The sequence below is a fragment of the Cygnus olor genome, chromosome 3 (assembly GCF_009769625.2).
Source record: "Cygnus olor isolate bCygOlo1 chromosome 3, bCygOlo1.pri.v2, whole genome shotgun sequence".
Lineage (NCBI taxonomy): Eukaryota > Metazoa > Chordata > Aves > Anseriformes > Anatidae > Cygnus > Cygnus olor.
The window spans coordinates 21,931,958-21,952,726 of NC_049171.1; the positions used below are offsets into that span (position 1 = coordinate 21,931,958).

At 37.3% G+C, this 20,769-nt stretch overlaps 1 protein-coding gene across 4 annotated transcripts in view; it reads left to right on the plus strand.

Moving 5' to 3' along the window:
• The window catches only part of DLGAP2 (DLG associated protein 2), a 462,298-nt gene that overhangs the window by 303,465 nt on the left and 138,064 nt on the right, over positions 1 to 20,769 (plus strand). For all 4 annotated transcript variants that reach the window (XM_040552625.1, XM_040552624.1, XM_040552626.1 and 1 more), the window contains one exon: positions 75 to 107. In XM_040552625.1, the coding sequence (XP_040408559.1) occupies positions 75 to 107 (33 nt within the window). The remainder of the gene's footprint in view (positions 1 to 74; positions 108 to 20,769) is intronic.

Here is a 20,769-nt window from a genome sequence, read left to right on the forward strand (position 1 = left end):
GGTGGCAGATTTGATTGTGGATTTGTTTTTTTAATATTAAATTAAAGATTATTTTTTCATTGTTTTAATTTCAGATTTGGATTCTCTAACAGGGCATGCATTTCCAGGTAACGTGGACAGTTAGATTAGATTATGTTAATGTCATGTTTTAAAATGAGTTTATTCAGTTTATTTGGGGGGATTAAAATTTAACTGGTGTGATTCTTACAGCATTTTGTTATGTCAAAATTGTCTTGATAGTTGTTTTTTAATTTCAGATAAATGTAGGGGAGAGATATTACATGTACTAGTTTTAAAATTAGAGTTGAAAACCTGCTTTAACTACCTGTTAACTGTAGTATCTTTAATCTTAAACCAGCTAAGGGGGTAAAAGCCCCTTACAAAATATCAAATTCCAATGAAAATTTTATAATTTTATTCAAACTGGCATGTGATTCTGTAAGGAAGGATAAAAAACACCCTATAATGGCTAAGCAAAGCTAAGATTCAAGAATTATAAGACACTTTCAAGTTCTTTTACTAGAAATGTGTAGGAAACAGGTTTTGAACAGTAAGAGCATCATTTTCAGTAGAGAATCAAGAGGATAATGCAATTATGTTTATTCTCTTAATTCTACTGTACACATCCATTTTTTTATGCTGTGTGGAAATTAATTTTAAAACAGTCTTTATTAACTTTAAAAACAGTCCACTCAGTTAATTAAAAACTTTAGATTCTTGCACCTCTAATGACTTAAAAAATTCAAAAATTTTGAGTTTGGAATTTTTCAGCAGAAATACAGGAAAGGAGAATTTGATGCTCAGTGATCATGTGAACTTCTGTGTTTCTTGAGTCAAAGTTGTGGACAGGAAGAACATAAATGAGCACTCTTTGTGATAAGTCTCATGTTTTGCAAACATGCAGATGCTTTCTGTACTCAAAATTCTCTCTTGAATTTCCTTGAAATGAATAGGTAGTAAAAACTAAAGCATAATTTTCTTTTTCCAATGAGTTTTCAAAACAAAATTTGTGACGATATTTGTCATTACAAAATTATTGGTCTTTATTATATAATTAGCTTCTAATTTGTCTACTGCATAATATGATATTCCTCCTTCAGTTGCCCTTTAAACAGTAGTCTATAAAAATAACGGGACAGTAGCTGTATCTGAGGTTTTCCAAATGTTTCTGCATTGTGGGCATTGGGTATGCTGTAAGAATCTCAGTAGAACAAATGATCGAAAAAAAATAAAATTAGAAGTTCATCATGACATTTGTTTGCAGTGTGGACCAGATCTCAGTACAATCTGTGAGGGCTATTTGTACTCAAATACAGCAACAGACCAAGTGAAGTCTGTTTGAGAAATCAGAACTCTGTAAGTGCAGATTTTGCCATTTTCATCCCAGATGAGGAGACTATTATTCTGAGTAGTCTGGTTTGGTTTGAGTAAGGATGCTCATGGAATAATGTACTGCTTAACATATAAATCTGATCTTCATGACTGCTGTCAAATATGCATGTGTCACCAAGAGAGACATTGAGAGGAGCAGCATGAATGCATCTCTTTTTTTTCCCCCTCCTTTTTAAAAATTGAGTCTGCTTTCATTTTTATTTTTTTTTTTTACATAAGTATTTTATGATACTATATAGTGCTATCATGGTGTGTGAGTGAAATACAGCAGTTCTAACATAATGACCAATCCTGACAACAGAGCCTTACACTAATATGTATACTAGAGAATTATGGGTAAGAGAAATCATCTTTATTCTATATGGAAAACGTCCTGAATTAGAGGATAGGAGAATTATATTCCTGCATTATATTGCAGGTGCAGCTGTGCACAGCTCCATCAAATGGCCCATTGGCTTGCACAGACAGAAATATCTTTGAATCTAACTCTTTGTCACAAAGGGATGCAGAAGAATACTATAGGTAGCTGTGAAGAATAAAAGCCTGGAAATGCGGATTTGACTTAAATAGATCTTCACTTGGAGACTCACAGAGTGAACATGCCGCTGTGCAACTCACGGAAATCACTAGAAGAACCATTTCTCATTTTCTGCTTTGTTTGACAGACTTGAGACATACTCTTTTCACACAAAACTATAATAGCAGCAGAATGTCCTGTCTTGTCTTCAGCTTTACTTGCCTTTAATAATTAAGTCATGACAGTATTCTGCTAAAATAGTGAAGATTGTGTAGTTACAGACATAACTAAATTAAACACCAAAAAGGATGCCTAGGTGTCTAGTTATAATGGAAATCACAGACCACTAAATTCATCCTGATACCTGTGCATAAGTATTATAACTAGTTAGGCTAAAGCATGTTAATTTTCAGGAGACAAAAGAGATCAAGGTGTTAATTACACTTCTTCAATATCAAGGAGTTAATTAGATGAGATATGCCCAGATGATCTTAGAGTATTAACATATGATTTGGATCTCACGCTGAACAAACACAAAACAAATTCAATTGAGATTTCTATTTATCTCATCTTGGGGAAAGCACTCCCTTTGAGCCAGTCCAATAAGATTTATTAACAAAACCTCTAAGGGTATGGTAAGCCAATAGTTTTTCATTTGACCCTCTGCCAGTCCTCCGCAGTGGCCAAGCATGAAGCGGCTCTTTTCCAAAAGTCACGTAGCTGCGTTAGCACAGTGTTGAGCGGGAACGAATGCCAAGCCCTTAGCTGGGCACACAGATTAAACCTGGTCTGCACTGACCTGATCACATAGTTCCCAGTTCAGAGGTGGTTTGCGTCCAGATGGCTTCAAATTCAAACAAAGTGAGCTCACATTAGGATATGACTGCTTGGACTAAGAAAAGGTACTTTCCCTATCACCACTAGCCACTACATCGGCTTCCCCCGTGTTTTCTGTAGATGTGGGCAATCTCTGTTGCTTCAGAGACAGATCAGGACATAAGCCACACCAAAAAGTTTGGTTTTTTATGTCAAGGGAAAAATAAATTCTTTATAACCCTTGCAGTTGATCAGCTGAAACCCTAAAGTACGAGATTTGATTATAGTCATTGTCTTAATGCAGAGCTGCAAGTGTTATGGGCATGTTGAGAACTTCCAGAAGCTGGATTAAAGCATCTCTTTTACAATGATATCTAATCTCGTCCTAAAGCTCCAAGCAATGGCGAGTCCACCAGCTCCCCTGGTAAGCCGTTCCAATATTTAATTACCCTTAGTGCTAGGAAATTGCATTGTTGTGGAAAGGTTGCATTTGTCTAATTTCAGTTGCCAGTCTTCCTTTTGCTATGCCTTTGTCAGTAAGACTGAAAAGTTTCCCTTTCCCAGATATGTTTGCTGAATAAGTGTCTGTGAAAAATTGATTATTTGCAGAGACCTGTTGAAAAGCCTATGTGCACAGAAGCTTGTGCACCATTTTTGACTGTGCCATCTGGCCTAATGAAGTTACTGACCTACAAACCTTGCATCTTCCATATCTTTGTACAAACACAATTTCAACACCCCTACTACAACTAAAATTTTATATATAGCAATCAAGGCACCTTTCAACTTTTGTTTTGCTAAGTTATGTTGTACTCTTCAAGGCTCACACTGTAAGACTGGTTTTCTGACAGCTGTCCTAAAAGCTTTGTTTTTGTTTTTTTTTTCAAAACCTATGAGAACCATAGAGAATCTATTCATGTAGAAATTTTGAAAATGCTGTGTATAGTAGCAAAGTCATTTCTTTTTTGTACATAATGCCTCCTTTCTCTCTCCCCCTTTTTAGGCATTTAGGTACAGTTCTGAACTGACAGCTCAGGTTGCAGTGACTGTCTCTGTCAAGCAATCCAGTGTCAATCCCAAAATGTAGCTGATAGACTAGGAATGAATGGTTTTCCCTCCAGTTTGATGTGGTTGACAGAGATCAGAAGTGGAAGGGAATGTTTACTGAAATAAGCATTCTTTATATGAATAAGCAGCACATGAAAGTAAAAAATAAGCAGCTTTTTCCAACCTGCTGATGCCTATGGGGGCAGTCAGCTTTGGGTGGTCATTAATCTGAAGAGGAAGGAGGAATAGCCAGCATGCCTCTAGGAAGGAGGATGAAAAAAATGACAGACTTCAAAACATGCAAGAATATGTATTCTTACTCTAATTTTCATGATCCTGCTAATCAGAAAATATGGTGCTGTCAATCTACTATAACCAAAGGCTTTCCCTGAGTGTTCGTACCGAACTACTCAGGTAATTACATTCCTTCTTAATCCCGTAATGCCTTCACAGCAGAACCATGAGAGATCTGGCTTTCAGGGTTTTCTATCCAAATGGTAAATGTGCCACAAAACTGACCAGATTATAATGACCTTACACCCTTCCTCTGATCTTTACCTCCCAGAGCAGAATCTCCCATGCTGTGTGTCTAACCCAAGTCCTTTGTTGTCACATTTTCTCAGTCTTCTGTTTGTTTGCTTTAAAACACATTTTGGTGGCAGCAGCTTGTCCAAAGCAATTATTTGCTTTCCTTATGACATTTTTTCATGGGTAGTGAGGAAGAAATAGAGTTTGGATGACTCTGTTTCTTACTTGAAGGATAAGTTAAGTAGTTGGTATTGAAGTCTTCAGATAAGTACATAAATTATGGTGAATATAAAGGTAAAACTGATGCATCCCTGACTCACAAGGGAGTGTCCTTAGGAGTGGACTGCTCACTCAGAGTATGTCTGTGCGAGTACAGATCTTGCATTCCCTTTCTGCACAATAGCCTAATTCTTTACATGAGATGGAGAATGGCTCAATCCTCTTGTAGACAGAGGCAGCAACACTGATATTAAAGGAGAAAGGTTGTGTTTCAGGTCTGTTACTTTTGCATATTCAGATGTGAACTCAGGCCCTTCAAATTGTAAAGGTACTGAGGTACTTATTTCTACACTAAATTATGCCCTAGTTCATACACATCCCTATACCTAATATCTTGTACTAGTTCACTTAACAGATTATTAATGTACCTTTAACACATTGGAGAGGGAAATTAATAGCAGTTTTCTGGTTGTTTTACGTTAGCTGTGAATGAGCCTGTGAATTCATATTCTGAATCATGTATGTATTAATTGGTTGTCCACTGAATTAGGAATCTGCAGTACTTAGTCAAAATGTGCCTTCTACCTCTCTGTTGCAGTTTCTTTTAATTCCACTTTGGAGTGTTTTCTCCTTTACTTACTAGCACCCCAAACTAAAGCATCCAAACTCTTTAGTATGATCCGCAGACTTTAGTTTTCATTGTCCTAATAATAAATACTATTTTGTTGCAATCTATCTAAATAGACCTGAAGTTTCATAAAATACTTCAGGAACAAAACTATGTCTGGTTATTTATTCTAACAGTCCTTCATAGTCGTCAATGTAATGCTACAATTCAACTTCAAAATATTTCTTTTTTTTATTCTGACAGTCATTTCATAGTCTGAGGAAAATAATGTTGTCTTCAGCGCTGTTGGTAGACTTAAGGTAGAGCCAAATGGAATTAGTATTCTCAGGTCTTTGCATAATAGCTTGAGCTACGGTGGGAATTTGGCACATGCAGTCCTGCAGAAAGTGTTTAGAGAAAGAGGATCTCAAATGCTAATCGAGTGTGAACACAAAATATCCATTCTAATTCCTGGGTGTATCTGATCAAGGAAGTTGGTTGGCGACCTGCTCGTTTTCCAGAAGAAGTAACACTTTGACCGTATAATGAGCATCATTTCACAGGTTAGTTAATTGCCTACTGAACTGTGCACTTTCCTATTCAGAGATCTGCTAGGTCTAGAAGTTAAATGGACATCTCATTCATTATACCAGTACTGGGGCTTTGTGTCTGAAATCAAAGCTTATTTGAAAATGTCTGCTCAGCCATATTATTTGCAGTTTCTGTAGCATTCAGTCAGAAGTACAGAGAGTCCTTACCTTGTTTATCCTTTTTCTCTGCCTTTGCCCAAAGCACGTTTAAAGTTGGATAGAATATTAATGAAGAATGGGTGTTTTAGAACAAAAAACATTGAATGGAACCTAGTCTAAGAGTATCAATAACAGAATATCAGAGTTCAAAGTTATTTGATTAGAGGTGACATCTTAAAAGAACAAATTTGGAGAAATTATTATTTCGGAGATGCTTTTGGCTAGCTGTCTTCTTGATTTTGTCCAGGGAGTTGTCTGCCCATTGAACTGAAGGCTGTCTGAATGACTTTTTTCCTAACCTTTCTGCTGAAGTTTAGTGCCACTAGTTTTGATTTGCATCGAGTTCAAAAAGAGCAAAATATTTCTGCTTAGGCTGAACATAATCTTGATTAAAAAAATAAAACAAAATGAAAGCCAACAAGCCACAGGGAGATGGAGCATGATAAGGTAGTAAACAAACAAAAAAGTCATTCACAGTTGAGCTCCCTTTGTGCTTCCTGTTTTGTAAAATTCAAGGACAGGTTCTCAAAGAAGAAATAAGCCTTCTTTCATCTATTACACTTCATCTGGTATAAGTCTTATCTGGCTTCATAATTCTTCAGTTCTGTTACACAGAAAGTGTTCTTCTTACACTTCTATGTTTGCCCCTTGACTTCTTGGTCTCAAGTGAAAACAGTGAGGAGAAGGTGTGTGTACACTGCACCTCTGTTGCCTTGAGTCTTGAGTAGGATTTAACAGTACATAGTCCTGCTGCTCAAAATATCAGGCTGCCAGATGAACCTGCAAACAAATTTTGCATGAACATGCCAGATGAACCTGCCAAAAAGAAGTCTGATATGAGACTTTGCACAGGGGAGGGAAAGATAAAAAAAAATATTTCAAACTGATTGAAATTTGAGATTTTCTTTTTTCTGTTTCCAAGGTCTTTCAGGCTCCTGGTCCAACACAGCTGATGAGTTTCCCAGCTGGGTTGCTCTGGAGCCAGCCTCTTATGGGTGATGGAGCAAGAAGGCACCAAGCAAACCTTCCCTGGGATTGGGGTGTGCACTGGGACCTGACCTGGGATGTGCATGGCATGGTGTCATGTCCCTGCTCCAGAGTTCAGGTTTCTATTAACAGAGACAGGAAAACAGTCAAAAATGGTTAATCTTGCGAGAACCTGACAGTTGTGTAGATTTCATGGCAGTAATTAAATACTGATTTTTGTGCCCTCAGTTTTAGCTGTTGGTTTCCGTCTTAAATATGGGTAAACAGGCAAATGAAAAGGACACTTTTTTCTTTTTTTTTTTTTTTGAAAATTAGGTAATTTCAGAATTAGAAGGACCTATATATACATCCTTTAAAATGAGGAGTTTCAGAGAGACATATGACACAGGTGCTTTGCTATATGGGTTGATTTTACTCTTTAGGTTTATTTGGACTCCTTTTTTGGTTCTTCCCTGTTCTATATTTTTTCAGTAAGAACTATATAAGTAGCTGTTGGTATAGAGGTACAGATGACTTCATTTCTTAACCATTTCTATAACATTCATCTTTATGAGATTTTTACAATTCTTGATCATGTTTAATATCAAGTTAAGGGTTTAATTTTTAGTTGTGCTTTTAATTTATTCTTTTTTGATATTTTATTAATTATTGTTTTGAAGTGCTCTGGGGAACAAAACTTCATTTAAGGATACAGGATGAATCAGAGTAATTATATACTTCATTCATTACCACCAAACAGAATTAAAAGGAAATAAAATGAAGAAAGGAAAAAAAAAAAAAAAAAAGATTTGGACTCTGGCTACCAGTTACTGCAGAGCTGCACGATGTATCTCTGATTTACAAATACATAAATTCATGCCTTGATTCTTTTTTAATTAAACATTTCTTCTTAGAAAAAATCTGAAACATAATTATTTGAGAGCTACAAGGGCAACAGCAATTATGATATTGGGCTTGTCACATTATCCCGAACAGTATATTAAGGCAGAGATTTTTCTAATCTGTCATTCAACTATTCTTGCTCTCTGTTTAGCCTGTGATGCTGCTGGAAATTGTTGTGAACCTATTATGCTGCAGAACATCTTAAATAGCCCCAGCACTTTATAATGTTAAGAGAAACAGGTCAAATGAAGCCCATGAAATGTTAAAGTCTGCTAAAAGAAATATATTGAGATGTTTTAAACTAATTTTATAGTCCACAAGAATTCATATGAAGAAAGTTATTAAATTGGAGTTATAGCCATAGGCAAATCCTTAAGGAGGATAATTTAGATTGTGAATTGAAAAGAGGACAACCATGTTGGCTCAAGGCATAAATTTGACATTAATCTGCCAAAATATGGTGTTTTTATAGATTCTGACAGATCTATGAAGTCCTGTGCATAGCTATTGAGCTTTCCATTGTAGTTACTATTAAAAAATATCTTGTTCTAATTTTGCAGTAGATCCTATGTTTCTGAGAAAAACTGTTGGCTATTTTCTCTCTAATGCTGTCAGGAAATAAAAAGAATTGTCTTAAGTTTGAAACAGAAGTCTAACAATCCCAAGTTAAAGCTTGACTTCTTGTGATCTTTACCTCCTCACTTAATATGTTTTTCCTTTAATTTTCTCATTTTCATAACCTGTTCAAAACATAGCTTTTTCACAGCTAAACTAAAAGTAGTTTATCTTACAGTTTCTGAACTGCTTGGAAATTTTCGGGTGGTAGCTGCTTAAAATAGACAAGTATGAAATACTGTAGTGACGATGTTTCTAATTAACTGTGATTACATACTTTCCAATTCTACTCCTTAGTCCTATGTTTAGGCCAACCTGAAGCAGCTGAAGGTTATGACAAGAATATTTTACAAAATAAGCAGTTCATGTCAGTACATACTATTCTATGGTATGTATCTGTTTTCCAGGACACAATGTGAATCATGCCCACTATGATCCTCAAGATCAATTAAGTGATGAAGTAATGCATCTTAATGAATTTTAGTTGTAAGTTTATGCAACAACTTTTAAGACTGCATACGCTATTATTAAAAATAATTAATTTACCTTAAATTAAAAGTGAAGGTAAATTTTAAAATAATAATTCTATATTGTAGTTCTAAAATGTTTTTTATTTTTTTAATTAAATTGCTTTCTTAAACATTATTTTCCCAAAATCAGTATTAACCCAAAATATTTTTTTAATTTGTAATTACATTATAACATTTATTTAAAATGTTGAGTTTTTTACTTCTTTTGTAATTAACAGTCTCATCTGTGAATTACTAAGGCTATGCTAAGGAGAATAGATGTTAAAGACAAGTCAATGCAAACCAACAAAATCTGCATATGTTTAATGTATTGCATAGATCATGAGTCAGGTTTTCAATGCTGTTACAAGATTTTTGACAAGAATAAATCACAACACTATATAAGCTGCTTCTTCTGAAATTATTAACTGACACTAGTCAAAGTTAACAAGTCATGCACTGTCCTTACTATTTCCAAATCAATGTGATACAGACACAGACACAGATTTCTAGGTTGGAAGAGACCTCAAGATCATCGAGTCCAACCTCCGACCTAACACTAAGCACTCCACTAAACCATATCACTAAGCTCTACATCTAAACGTCTTTTAAAGACCTCCAGGGATGGTGACTCCACCACCTCCCTGGGCAGCCCGTTCCAATGCTTAATAACCCTTTCGGTAAAGAAGTACTTCCTAACATCCAACCTAAAACTCCCCTGTCGCAACTTTCGCCCATTCCCCCTCGTCCTGTCACCAGGCACGTGGGAGAACAGACCAATCCCCACCTCACTACAGCCTCCTTTAAGGTAACTGTAGAGAGCGATAAGGTCTCCCCTGAGCCTCCTCTTCTCCAGGCTGAACAAGCCCAGCTCCCTCAGCCGCTCCTTGTAAGACTTGTTCTCCAGACCCCTCACCAGCTTGGTCGCCCTTCTCTGGACTCGCTCGAGCACGTCCATGTCCTTCCTGTAGCGAGGGGCCCAAAACTGAACACAGTACTCGAGGTGCGGCCTCACCAGAGCCGAGTACAGGGGCACAATCACTTCCCTAGACCTGCTGGCCACACTGCTTCTTATACAGGCCAGGATGCTGTTGGCCTTCTTGGCCACCTGAGCACACTGCTGGCTCATATTCAGCCGACTATCAACCAATACTCCCAGGTCCTTCTCGGCCAGGCAGCTTTCCAACCACTCATCTCCCAGCCTGTAACTCTGCTTGGGGTTGTTGCGCCCCAGGTGCAGGACCCGGCACTTGGCCTTGTTGAACTTCATACAGTTGACCTCAGCCCATCGCTCCAGCCTATCCAGATCAAATGATGTTGAATTTAAATTTTTCTTTTGACATTTTTTCAGTTTTGGATAGTTCTAGAACTCTTTCCTAATTCTGGTCTCAGCACTGGTAATCATAGAATCATAGAATATCCCGAGTTGGAAGGGACCCATAAGGATCTTCAAGTCCAACTCCATAATGACCCTAAGGATCAGAGATATAATGGCTAGAGTTTTTGCATAGTTTACTCTACCTCTGACTTAACATAGTTGTGATTAATATAACCAGAAATTTTGAATGTGATAGTGTTAGACTTATCTGTCAAGATCAGTGACTTGTATGTGAGTGATTTTAATGAAAGACCTAGCACTGCCAGTTAATATGGAGATGGCTTTTTTACAGCCCTGGTTGTTACCACTTGATCACTTTTTGCAGAAGAAGGATATTTACTATTTTTTTTAGTTTGACAGGCACACTCAACCTGCCTGGCAGCTCAAGAACATGAAATTGCTGCAATGAAATCTGTGACAGGGGATTGCAGAATTTGTACTGTAGGACAGTAAATGCTAATGCACTATTTGAGTAGAGTAACCCAATGCTATTTATTGTATATGTTCAGATGCAGGATAAAATTGTAATAATTACTGTGGTAGGTGTAATGCTTATTTTTTATTATTTATTTTTTAAATGGTCAAACACAGCTTCATCAAGGTGCTGTATCATACACTTTTAGTTGATATGAATGAAATAATAGGCAGGTTCTGTATATTTGTTTGGATGGATGTGGAAGTAAGTAGAGGATTATTCTTCTTTGTCATAGCATCTTTGTCTGGAAAAAGGCATGCACCGTGTTGTAGTTGGAAAAAATAAAATAAAAAAAAATCGCTGCCATGGTTACTCTTTGCATTTTTGTAGGTGAACTTCATGAGTAGCATATATTGCATCTCACACGTTGATGCCTGAATTGCTGCTGTCAAATTTTCATGTTCCCTACCCATCAGGACAGATGGTTGTACTCCAGCACCACAGATGTCAGCCCCGTGTCAGCCTTTGTCTTTAGTGCACAGCCCAACTCACCAAAATGAGAAAATACCTTCAAAGTCAGATAAATTATCTGCATCCTAATATCATGCATAAGTAATTCTCAGCTGTGAAGTTAACCACTTAGTGCTTTTATCTTCCATATATTTGTTCAGGAAGGAAGATCTGTGAAGAGGTAGGTGCCTTAGGGTCCCTGTCAGGAGCTCAGAACAGGAGAACTTCAGAGACAGAGCCAGCACTTCATTACAGAGTCTATCAAATTCAGTGGCCGATACAGCTTGCTTTCAAAAGCATCAGTTACCCATGGACATGTGGTGATTCACTTGCTGACATCAATTAGATCTCTCCTCCAGAAGGAAATCTTCCAGCCTTACTGAGAAAATAGTGTGAGACATTATTCTTCGCAAGGAAAGGAATGCAGGCTGGCAATGCTAAACTTCCAGTAGATAGAAATCAATGGTGCTCCCCCTAATCTTTCCATTTGGACTGCAGGCACTTAAGTGTGAAATTTCAGGGTATCTTTAATGAAAATATAAGTTCTGGTGTCTCTTTTAAGTCATTTAATTGAAAACTGTAGAGCCAGATGTTTTAAAAAACACTTTGAAAAAAAACACTTTATTCAGATTAATAGCAAGATTCTCAGAACCATTGGGGAAGCAAAAGACCTGTGGCTATGGGAGTGTGTCAGCAGCATATTAAATTAGTAACTCTGTGTAGGCTCAACGCAAGGCTTAACAGGTGCCCCAGATATGTTGTGCTGACTCTGTGCATTGAAGTGAATCTTATTCTGGTAACTGAGAGGAGGAAGGGGAGAAGGAGGGAATCTGCCAGTAAAGAAGCTTCTGCTCATTCTAGAAAGAATCAGACTAACGTAGAGGCAGGCCAGCATCAGGTGTCTTTCACTGGATCTCCTGCACCGTAAGGAGAACTAAAGTACTGCATGATAGCTAGAGGATGGGAGGGAATGCTATGAAATACGGGTGATGTGAGAAACAAACAATCTATTAGACTGCATCCGAAATGAAAACTATACCTTCCTCAACAGGTTTCCAATGTTTTGCCTGTTTACCATGTCAGAGTCTTAGAAGAATTACTTTTGTATTTTGTAAACTGCAATGACAATGAAGTCCCTAGAAAAGAAAGCAGTTATGTTAGCTAAAATATGTTGCCTGTTACTATGGGAACAGTAGCTCACAATTTTTTTATATAAGCACTTGAGCTACAGTTTTTATGACATCTTATTCTAACAGAGAAATGTTTATACTTCATCCAGCATCAGGTTTTTGCTTTGTTTTAAAAATAATATTGGGCAGTAATCCCCAAGAGTAAATCCTGAAATAATATACCATTCCATAGAAATATCTTTCATAATCATTAACTGAGCAATTTTCCAATTGCAACATAATCAGGAAGATACCAACCCTGAATTTGATTTAAATCTCCATTGCCGATGGTTTAAACGTGTAGATACAGAAGAAAGAAAGAAAGAAAGAAAAGAAAAAAATCAGTCTAAGAAAGCATTGTTTATTCTGCATGTTGCAATTAAGACTCTGCCTGCCTCCTGTCCCCTTTACATCATTTTTGTCACAAGTTGAGGCGTACCCCAAAATAATCAATATTAAAAAAGCCTTCAGAAGTGTAGCCCAATCCCTCATGAGTTTTAACCAGAACCTAATTTTGTATTATCTTACAAGACATTCTCATTGAATACAGCCAAACATATGTTTTTTTCCCTGAAGAGAATTACCTACATTCTTGTAACACACTTCTACACTGTGCAAGATACACAGTAGCTGTTCATTTCTTATTCAATAAAAAATGCTATATTTGTCTCAATATCAGAAATTGGAATTTGGAACTTATACTTTCCCCACGATACTATTTTATGACATTATGTAGTTGCTAAATAAACAGAGGATTATCTACCTGCAAGAGACCAGAAACAAGCCAAGCAAACAATATTTTCCCTGTATTTGTTAAGCATGTGCTTCAATTAAAATAGATAAATATTATGAGAAGAAAACAATTTTTTATGAATATGGTGATACATTCACTAACACACTGAAGAATCTAGGAAGCATTTTAACCTTAAAAAGTATACTATTTTTTTCAGTCATCTTACAATGTGGGATAACCCCATTAAACAAAGCTTTTATTTTCTTTAAGCTCTTCATCTTCCATTTGCCTTGATATTTTTTTCTTGATGTTGCAGTTGTGCTGTCTTCACCTCAAAGAAACCGCAGAACAAATACATTCCTTGGGCAACTGAGGTATCCACTGACACAAGACTTGCACAGTGTGCCATCTGTTTTTTCTTCATTACTTTCCTGGATCAAACCTTCCTTTCTTTCTTCCTTGTAGGTATAATTATCCAACCTTTCTTACTGTAGGACTGGGTCATCCCTTTTGTGCCTGTCGGTTCTGAGTCCCATGTACCCATTGAGTGGGCCATACCACTCATTGTATGGATTGCCCCTGACTAGCAAGATACAGCAGGCCAGGGTCCATTGCTGTGAGGCCATCTGTGTAATTACAGCGCTAGCACACTCCTTGAACATGTGTCTCAGCATGTTTCAAGAATTCAGGTAGGCCAAGCATCTGTCCCAAAAGACAATTTTGATGCAGGCATCTCATTTGTAGAAATTGAAGACAGAAGTGTCATGATTTCAATGGTAGAATGCAAGCAAGAGCTGTGTTGTGTCTGCCTGTCTCAAGGCCAGCATGATGTCCCTGGCCCATTTTATTTGCAAGCATGAACAGAGCCACTATTGATATTCCTGAGGAACAGTTTGTACTTGTACTGACATATTCTCTCATTATGACTGTTGCACTTGTTTCTCCTGTGGCCACCAGATAGCTAGCTGAGTTTTCCTTCTTTGGGCCTGCATAAAATTGTGGGGCAGTTCTTCCTTTGCTATACATTACTGTGGAACCTTTGAGCTGAACTGAGCTATGGCACTATAACCCTATTCATCCCCACTCTCTAATTCCTGTGGAGTTTTCTAGAGATACATTCAAGATCAAGCTCAGAATAGCCTGATGTGTTTTGTTGGTTTTTGTTTGTTTGTTTGTTTGTTTGTTTTTTAACTGAAAAGCTTTAAAGGTCTTCCTACACTGCCTTGTAAACAACTTTTATAGTATGATCCGCTTCCTGGGTCAGGATTTGCTTGATGCTCTAACTTCTGCCAAGGTGGATTATAGCTGTGTTTGGTGATTGTCACACCTTTTTAATGATATTAGTGAACTTTGTGCTTTGAATAGATGTTACATTATTCACTCCTCATAAACTCTAAAAAGTTACAGAAAGTGTGTTCCTATTTTTGTGTTTAAGATCATAGTCTGTGTTTTCTTGACCTCTTCTGTATTTCAATACTTAGTCTTTAAAATATTACATATAGTTTGCATGACCTTTTGCAAACCTCTCCAACATGGCATGCAATAGGAAATATGTCTGCAGCAAAAATTATGGAGATAAAGTGACTGTTTTAATCTTATTTGTGTTTTCAAAGTCATCTTGTTTATTTTATGAGAAGAAACTACATTTTATAAACAGAAACTTTCTCAAATGGATAACAAAATCATACTTGATTTGCACAATAGGGAAAATAATTTTTTTCTTAAAATAGAGGTGTGCTAAAAGATTTTAGGAATTTTTTATAGTTACTTGGCTGAAGTCAAATCTATTTTTCCATCAATGTTGGATATGCAAAGAATGCTAGTTAAGGTTTTGTACATGTTAGGACAAGATATAAATACAAGCTATAGCTTGTATTGCTATTAAACTGTTTTCCTGGTATTACACATATTCAAAAAATTCCTTTAAAGTATGAAAAATAGAAATGTTACAAATCTGCAAAGGCTCCTAACCAGCCTTGGTACAACTTCCATCCAGACTGTTATGGCAACTGGTATTATTCTCAAACACTGGTACAAAGTTCAAAATTCCTGAAAATTACTTTGCAGGCTTGCCTATGTTTTTATTACCTTACCTTGGTATGGAAGTATGAGAATAGCTGGGGCAATTCTCAGGACCTACCTTGGAGCAAGTAGTTGAGCTCTGGAGGCTGATTTCCTTATGTTAGGCAGTGGAGAAGTATAGTCTTTGGCTTTACTTCTATGAAGAAAAAAAAAAAAATCACCTGAGATTTAATGAGATTTTTCTGTGGGTTTTTGTTTTGTTTTGTTTTCTTGTTAAAGAATTTTACTACTGGCACTTTGACATCATTTAGTTATGCATTAGCTATCTGATTCTACACATGAATTTCAAAGGTGACATTCATTTCACCTAAGTATTTACACTACAGGTGTGTGTGTGTTAAAGGTAGTTGCCCCAGCCTCACTTTACATTAAATGGAGGAAAGCAAGTACTTTCAGGATATGATTCATCTGACCTATTTAAGATGTCTGGTTTAGGATTAGATGAATAGCACCCTAAAAACACTTTGTCTCCACATTACCTGTATATGGACTCAAGACACTGCTAAAACTCATTTAGGCAGTTCAATCTTGCTGCTATTGAGTCAAATAAACATGCAAGAAAAATTCAGGAAGTAAGGCTTCTAAAGGACTTGAAAGCGTGTCAGTATTTTGGTAGAATTCTAGTCAAGTAACATACATCTCTTTGTTTGCTTGTTTGTTTTTTGAATGATGAATAAATGTATTTTTCCATGAGCTACTCTTCGTGAAACTGGTAATGTATTTGTTGTACAGGCAAGCCTTAATTAATCAGGATAATTGATGAACAGGGTAATCTCCATAAAACAATTCCTGTTTAGACAGATAGAGGTACTGATGGCTAGTTTCCAATGCATTTGTGTTCTGTCTGAATTTTCATCCCTTCCTTCACCTTGTTCCTTTATTTCCCCACATAACAGCCCATACAGAAGCAAATCTGTCATTAACCCGGAGCTGCCTGAGCATTACCTTACTAATATCCCTGTGCTATCTGGGCACTGGCCTTCCACCAGCTCTGGTATCATGGCTGAGTTCTGCCTCAGTGGACACGCTAACTTGCACATCTCTCCTTTGCACATTTTACGACTATCTCTGTGAATTCTGTTTCTCTTCTACATCAGCCCTTGAATTCCTTGAGTTAGTTGGAGACTGCCAACTGCCAGACAAATGGACTACCCAATTGCACAAACCAGATCTTATTATTCTGTGCTAGAAGTACAAATAAGACATGTAAATAAAGCTAAAAGAATCCACAGTGAACGTGCAGTTGCAGACAACTAACATTAATAATCCTGTGGAATATGAAGTACAGATATCCCTAAATCACTATTTAATTGATTAGCAACTCTTCATAGCACAGTTCCGTGGGTACGCATCTATACTATTTGCAGACCGGGACCAGTCTGTACAGAACTTCCTCGAGCGCATCTGCAGCATAGCAGATCCTTGGCTGGTAGTGAGCAGGGGCAGACCTTGCAGACTGCCCACAGCAGGCCTGAGGGACCTTGCCACTGCTGTCCTTCACCTGGGACCTCTTATGATGTGGCTCCTGCCCACCTCTGTGCTACAATTGGTTAACTCAGCAGACTTCTGTCCAATTAGCACCATCCCTGACTTTACCCTGCTTTTCGAGATCTTTGTGCATAGTAAATTTTACCTGGCCAGATATATAGTCCTTTCTCACACAACACGTTTGGCAGATCCATGGATAGATGAAGAGCCTTGTCAGTATGAAAATCAAGTAAGTTGGGTCAACTTAAGGTGGTTGAGGCAATACCCTTGCACTGTATTTCATATTTCTTCTATCTGTCTATACTTTTAGTCATGCATGAATTCATTCTGCTCAGGCTCAGAGTTGGTCATTCATGAGCAAACTGCAGGCCAAAAACCATGTAGCCATAATTAGTGTGATACAATATAGAGCTAATAAAGCTCCGCTGAGAAGTGAGATGAAGTCCAATGCTGTGCTAATGACAACTTGCATGGCTTTTGCATAGAAGTTGGCTCACACATAATCATCAGAGCCCATCTTTTTGCAGAAAGCTTTTTAGAGACCCTCAGTACTGGTAATCTCATGTTGTATTTTACCTGCAGCTTGTGTGAAGGAAGAGCTGACTGAGACATTAGTCTAACTAATAAGCCTTGCAGAGGCACAGGATTCAGAAAACACCATTAAAGCTGATGATAATTGTGAACAGCACCTCTTCAAATATGATCTTTAAGACTGACTAGAGTGCCACTTAAACTGCACTTTTAAAAAGCAGGATCTGCATCCAGCTGCCTGCGAGAAGTCTCACAAGCACTTCTACAGCTCTAATCATGACGCTGTGCTTTTCAGGCCTGTTTTTTTTGCTGATACTGGCTTAAAAGGTCAGACAGTTCATGTATCATTCATCACTTTGACCTAGCAGCATCAGACATCTGTAGCAGTTAACTCTGCAGCTATTATTCTCTAACCCCTTGGAAGTGAAGGCTAGAAGCCTCAAAGCCCTGAGCTTTGAATTTGCTCATGTTTCAACAAAAAGATTTTGCTATTGAAAATGACACAAACCATACCTCAAGTACATCAATAAGGCTATAATGTGGGGTGGGAATAGAAGAAGAACTGACTGCCAGCAGTAATTCTTGCATAACTAGAATATACAAGTGCATATCAGAAACACCAGATTTAGGATTTGGGGTGTTTCTTGTATTTATTTATGTTTGTTTGTTTATTTATGGAATAATACCTGTCCCTAAGGTTTAGTGAGGTGTTTCTAATCTGTAAGGTATCAGGCTGAATAAGAACTCACATTAGATATTTTACTTTTATTTGTCTCCATAGAAACTGAATGTTCAAATGTGTTAAGTTATTTTTGTCTTTGGAGTCTTTATGTACCTCAGAATTTGGACATGTGTTCAGAGGGAAAAGCTGTGAGATCTCAATTAAATTGCGTTGCTTTATGTACCATCAGCAGGTGAATGAGATGTTTTTGAATGGCTGGTGTAGGAAAAATAAACTCTGGAAAGAGAGAAATTCAGAACTCACTATTGCAAATGAACTGTCTGCAATGTTTCATCAATTTGCAAAACCTGTGCAGTGACATAAATCCTATATAAAATATCGAGAGCCGGCAATCTGTTGCTGTTGCCCCTTTGAAGTCCAATTGAAACAGGGAGGGCTATTGAAGGATGGTTATCTTAATGGCTGTGTGAAATTTAATCTCTGTTGGTACTTTGTTTCTCAGCAGAGACATTGTAATTCCTCAGAACCACGGGGAAACATCACTGCAGTTGAATTAAAGCTTGGTTTATTTGACTTTTTAACACAGAGTTTTATTAAAGGAAAACTGGTCCAAAGTATAGAGCTCAGAAAATGAAGAGTTTCACAGGGATTGCTTTCTTTCAATCCTACTTCTTAAAAGAAAACCTGGTATTTATTTTCATTGTTTTTATTTAGAAGCTGGTAATGTCTGAAATGAAATTGCTGGGTGGTGGGGAAAGTTTACTTTTGTCAGTACTGAATTGGTGGATACCAGCATTAAAGGATCATCACCTCCTAGAGGGTTTCAAGAATCAGCTTTTTTAAAATTAGATATATTTTTCTTGTGCAGAGGAGAATTAGAATGAGTGACGGTAAAAACAACAGCAACTATAAACAAAAATGAATACAATCTGAAGTCACATTCATTGTGTCAGATAAAAGTTAACATTCATATGTTGCTTTCTGTTGCAAGACAGAAAGACAAAAGGAGACAAAGTAGAGAAAAACCATAGGAAGCGCAGGAAAGATGACACCTAGAACATGGTGTCAGACAGGAGGAATACCATGCAGAGCCAGAAAATTGTCAACATGCAGTAGAGAACAAGCTTGATATTTATACAGATGCTGTGACAAGAACACAAGTGCATATTATACCTCCATAGCAAAGAACTCTGCTGCCTCCAAGCTACCACACAGTAAAGTCTCTATTTTTTCTTCAAAGGCTTCAGGTTAACTAAAATGCAGCCAAACATTTAGTATGCAAGTAATAAAAATCCATGGGGTGCTAAAAAGCAGTTCTAAGCAAAACACGGGAAGCAGAGTTTCATGGAGAGGTACACTGGAAAAGAGGTCAGTTAGCAGAGGAAATGAGTACAGTAAACTTTTATTTTCTAGGTAACTGTGTACGCTCAGAGATTCATCCTTTAATTGCATGATACAGTCAAAAAAATGCCATGTTTTATAAAGTAAATCCAATTCTTCAAGGGATTTTTTTTAGAGTATTCAAAGTCATTTTTAAAAGACAAGTAAATGTGTTATCAAATGAACAGAAGGCAATCTATTTATTAAACAAAGAGCATATGCTACGAATGGTGTGCTAGCTTTATGCAGAGGGTAGTGAACTAAATCATATTAAACAGACGCTAGCAAATATCTTGTTAGCTAGAAAATATCTGTCTTAAAATAAACTATACTTTCATTGTGTCAGTGTCAGGCTTGCAAAATTATTTCTTGCTTTAAGAATGACAAATATGCCATCTTATTTTTCTAAAATGGAAATTGAAGTGGACATCAAACTACACAAGAATACTCAAGCACAATTCTATTCCATCATAAAGGATGGGTGTAGTGCATAACAGAAGTAGTACTTTTGTAATCTTTGGTATTAAAGTGTAGTATTCCATATTTTTATGAGCAGGTAGTTAAAATCTAGAATCATAAAATTGCCGGGGACCTTGGTAGAGCATCTCATTCAGCTCCCACTCAAAGCAAGGCCAACAGAGTGGTTGCTCAGGTCCTTGCAGAGTCAAGTTCTGAGTATCTCCAAAGATGGAGATTTCTCCAGTCTTCCTGGAAAACCTGCTATAGTTTTTGACATCCTTCAAAGGTGCACTGTTGAAACACATTCAACTTGGTGTCCACCAGGAACCCCTATTCCTTTTCTACAGCCTTGTAACCAGTTGACCACCAGCCTCAGCTGTGGCACAAGGTTATTACGTGCCAGGTGAAGGACTTGGCATTTGTCTTAAATGTCTTGAATTTTGTATCAGCCTGTTTCTCTAGCCCTCCTGGGTTTTTCTGGTTAGCCGTCCTTGTCTCCAGCATGTTGACCTTTCCCCTTGTTCTGAGACCATTGCTGATGGTGGACTCTGTCTCCTCATCCAGACATTAACGAAGATGTTCAACCTGGTTTTAACCCCTGGAGATGCCACTAGTATCCAGATACCAGCTGGAATTTTTATTACTAATCACAACACTGCAAACTCAGCAGTCCTGAGTGTTTTTCCACCCACTACAAGGATAGACTGTCCACCTATCCAAAACCATGACAACAGACGTATGAATAGGGGTTAATGATGCTGATAACATATGTGATATTCATGAATATTAATGCATTACATTTGTGTCATTCTCACTGAAAACAGTCTGTTTCAGTTCATTATTAGTAGTCAGTACACTAAGATGTTTCTGGTTATGCAGCTGTTTCCACTTCAACTCAAAGTGTCTTTGGAATTGGGTATTTCGGATACAGATATTATCTTACTCCATGTTTGAGTACTGCTCCAGATGGACCGATAAGAGATAATTTCTAGAGGCAGTATTATGTGGCTAAATCTCTACAGGCCTGATCCCAAGAATGCTGAAATCACTGAAAATAGTCCAGTCAATGTTTCT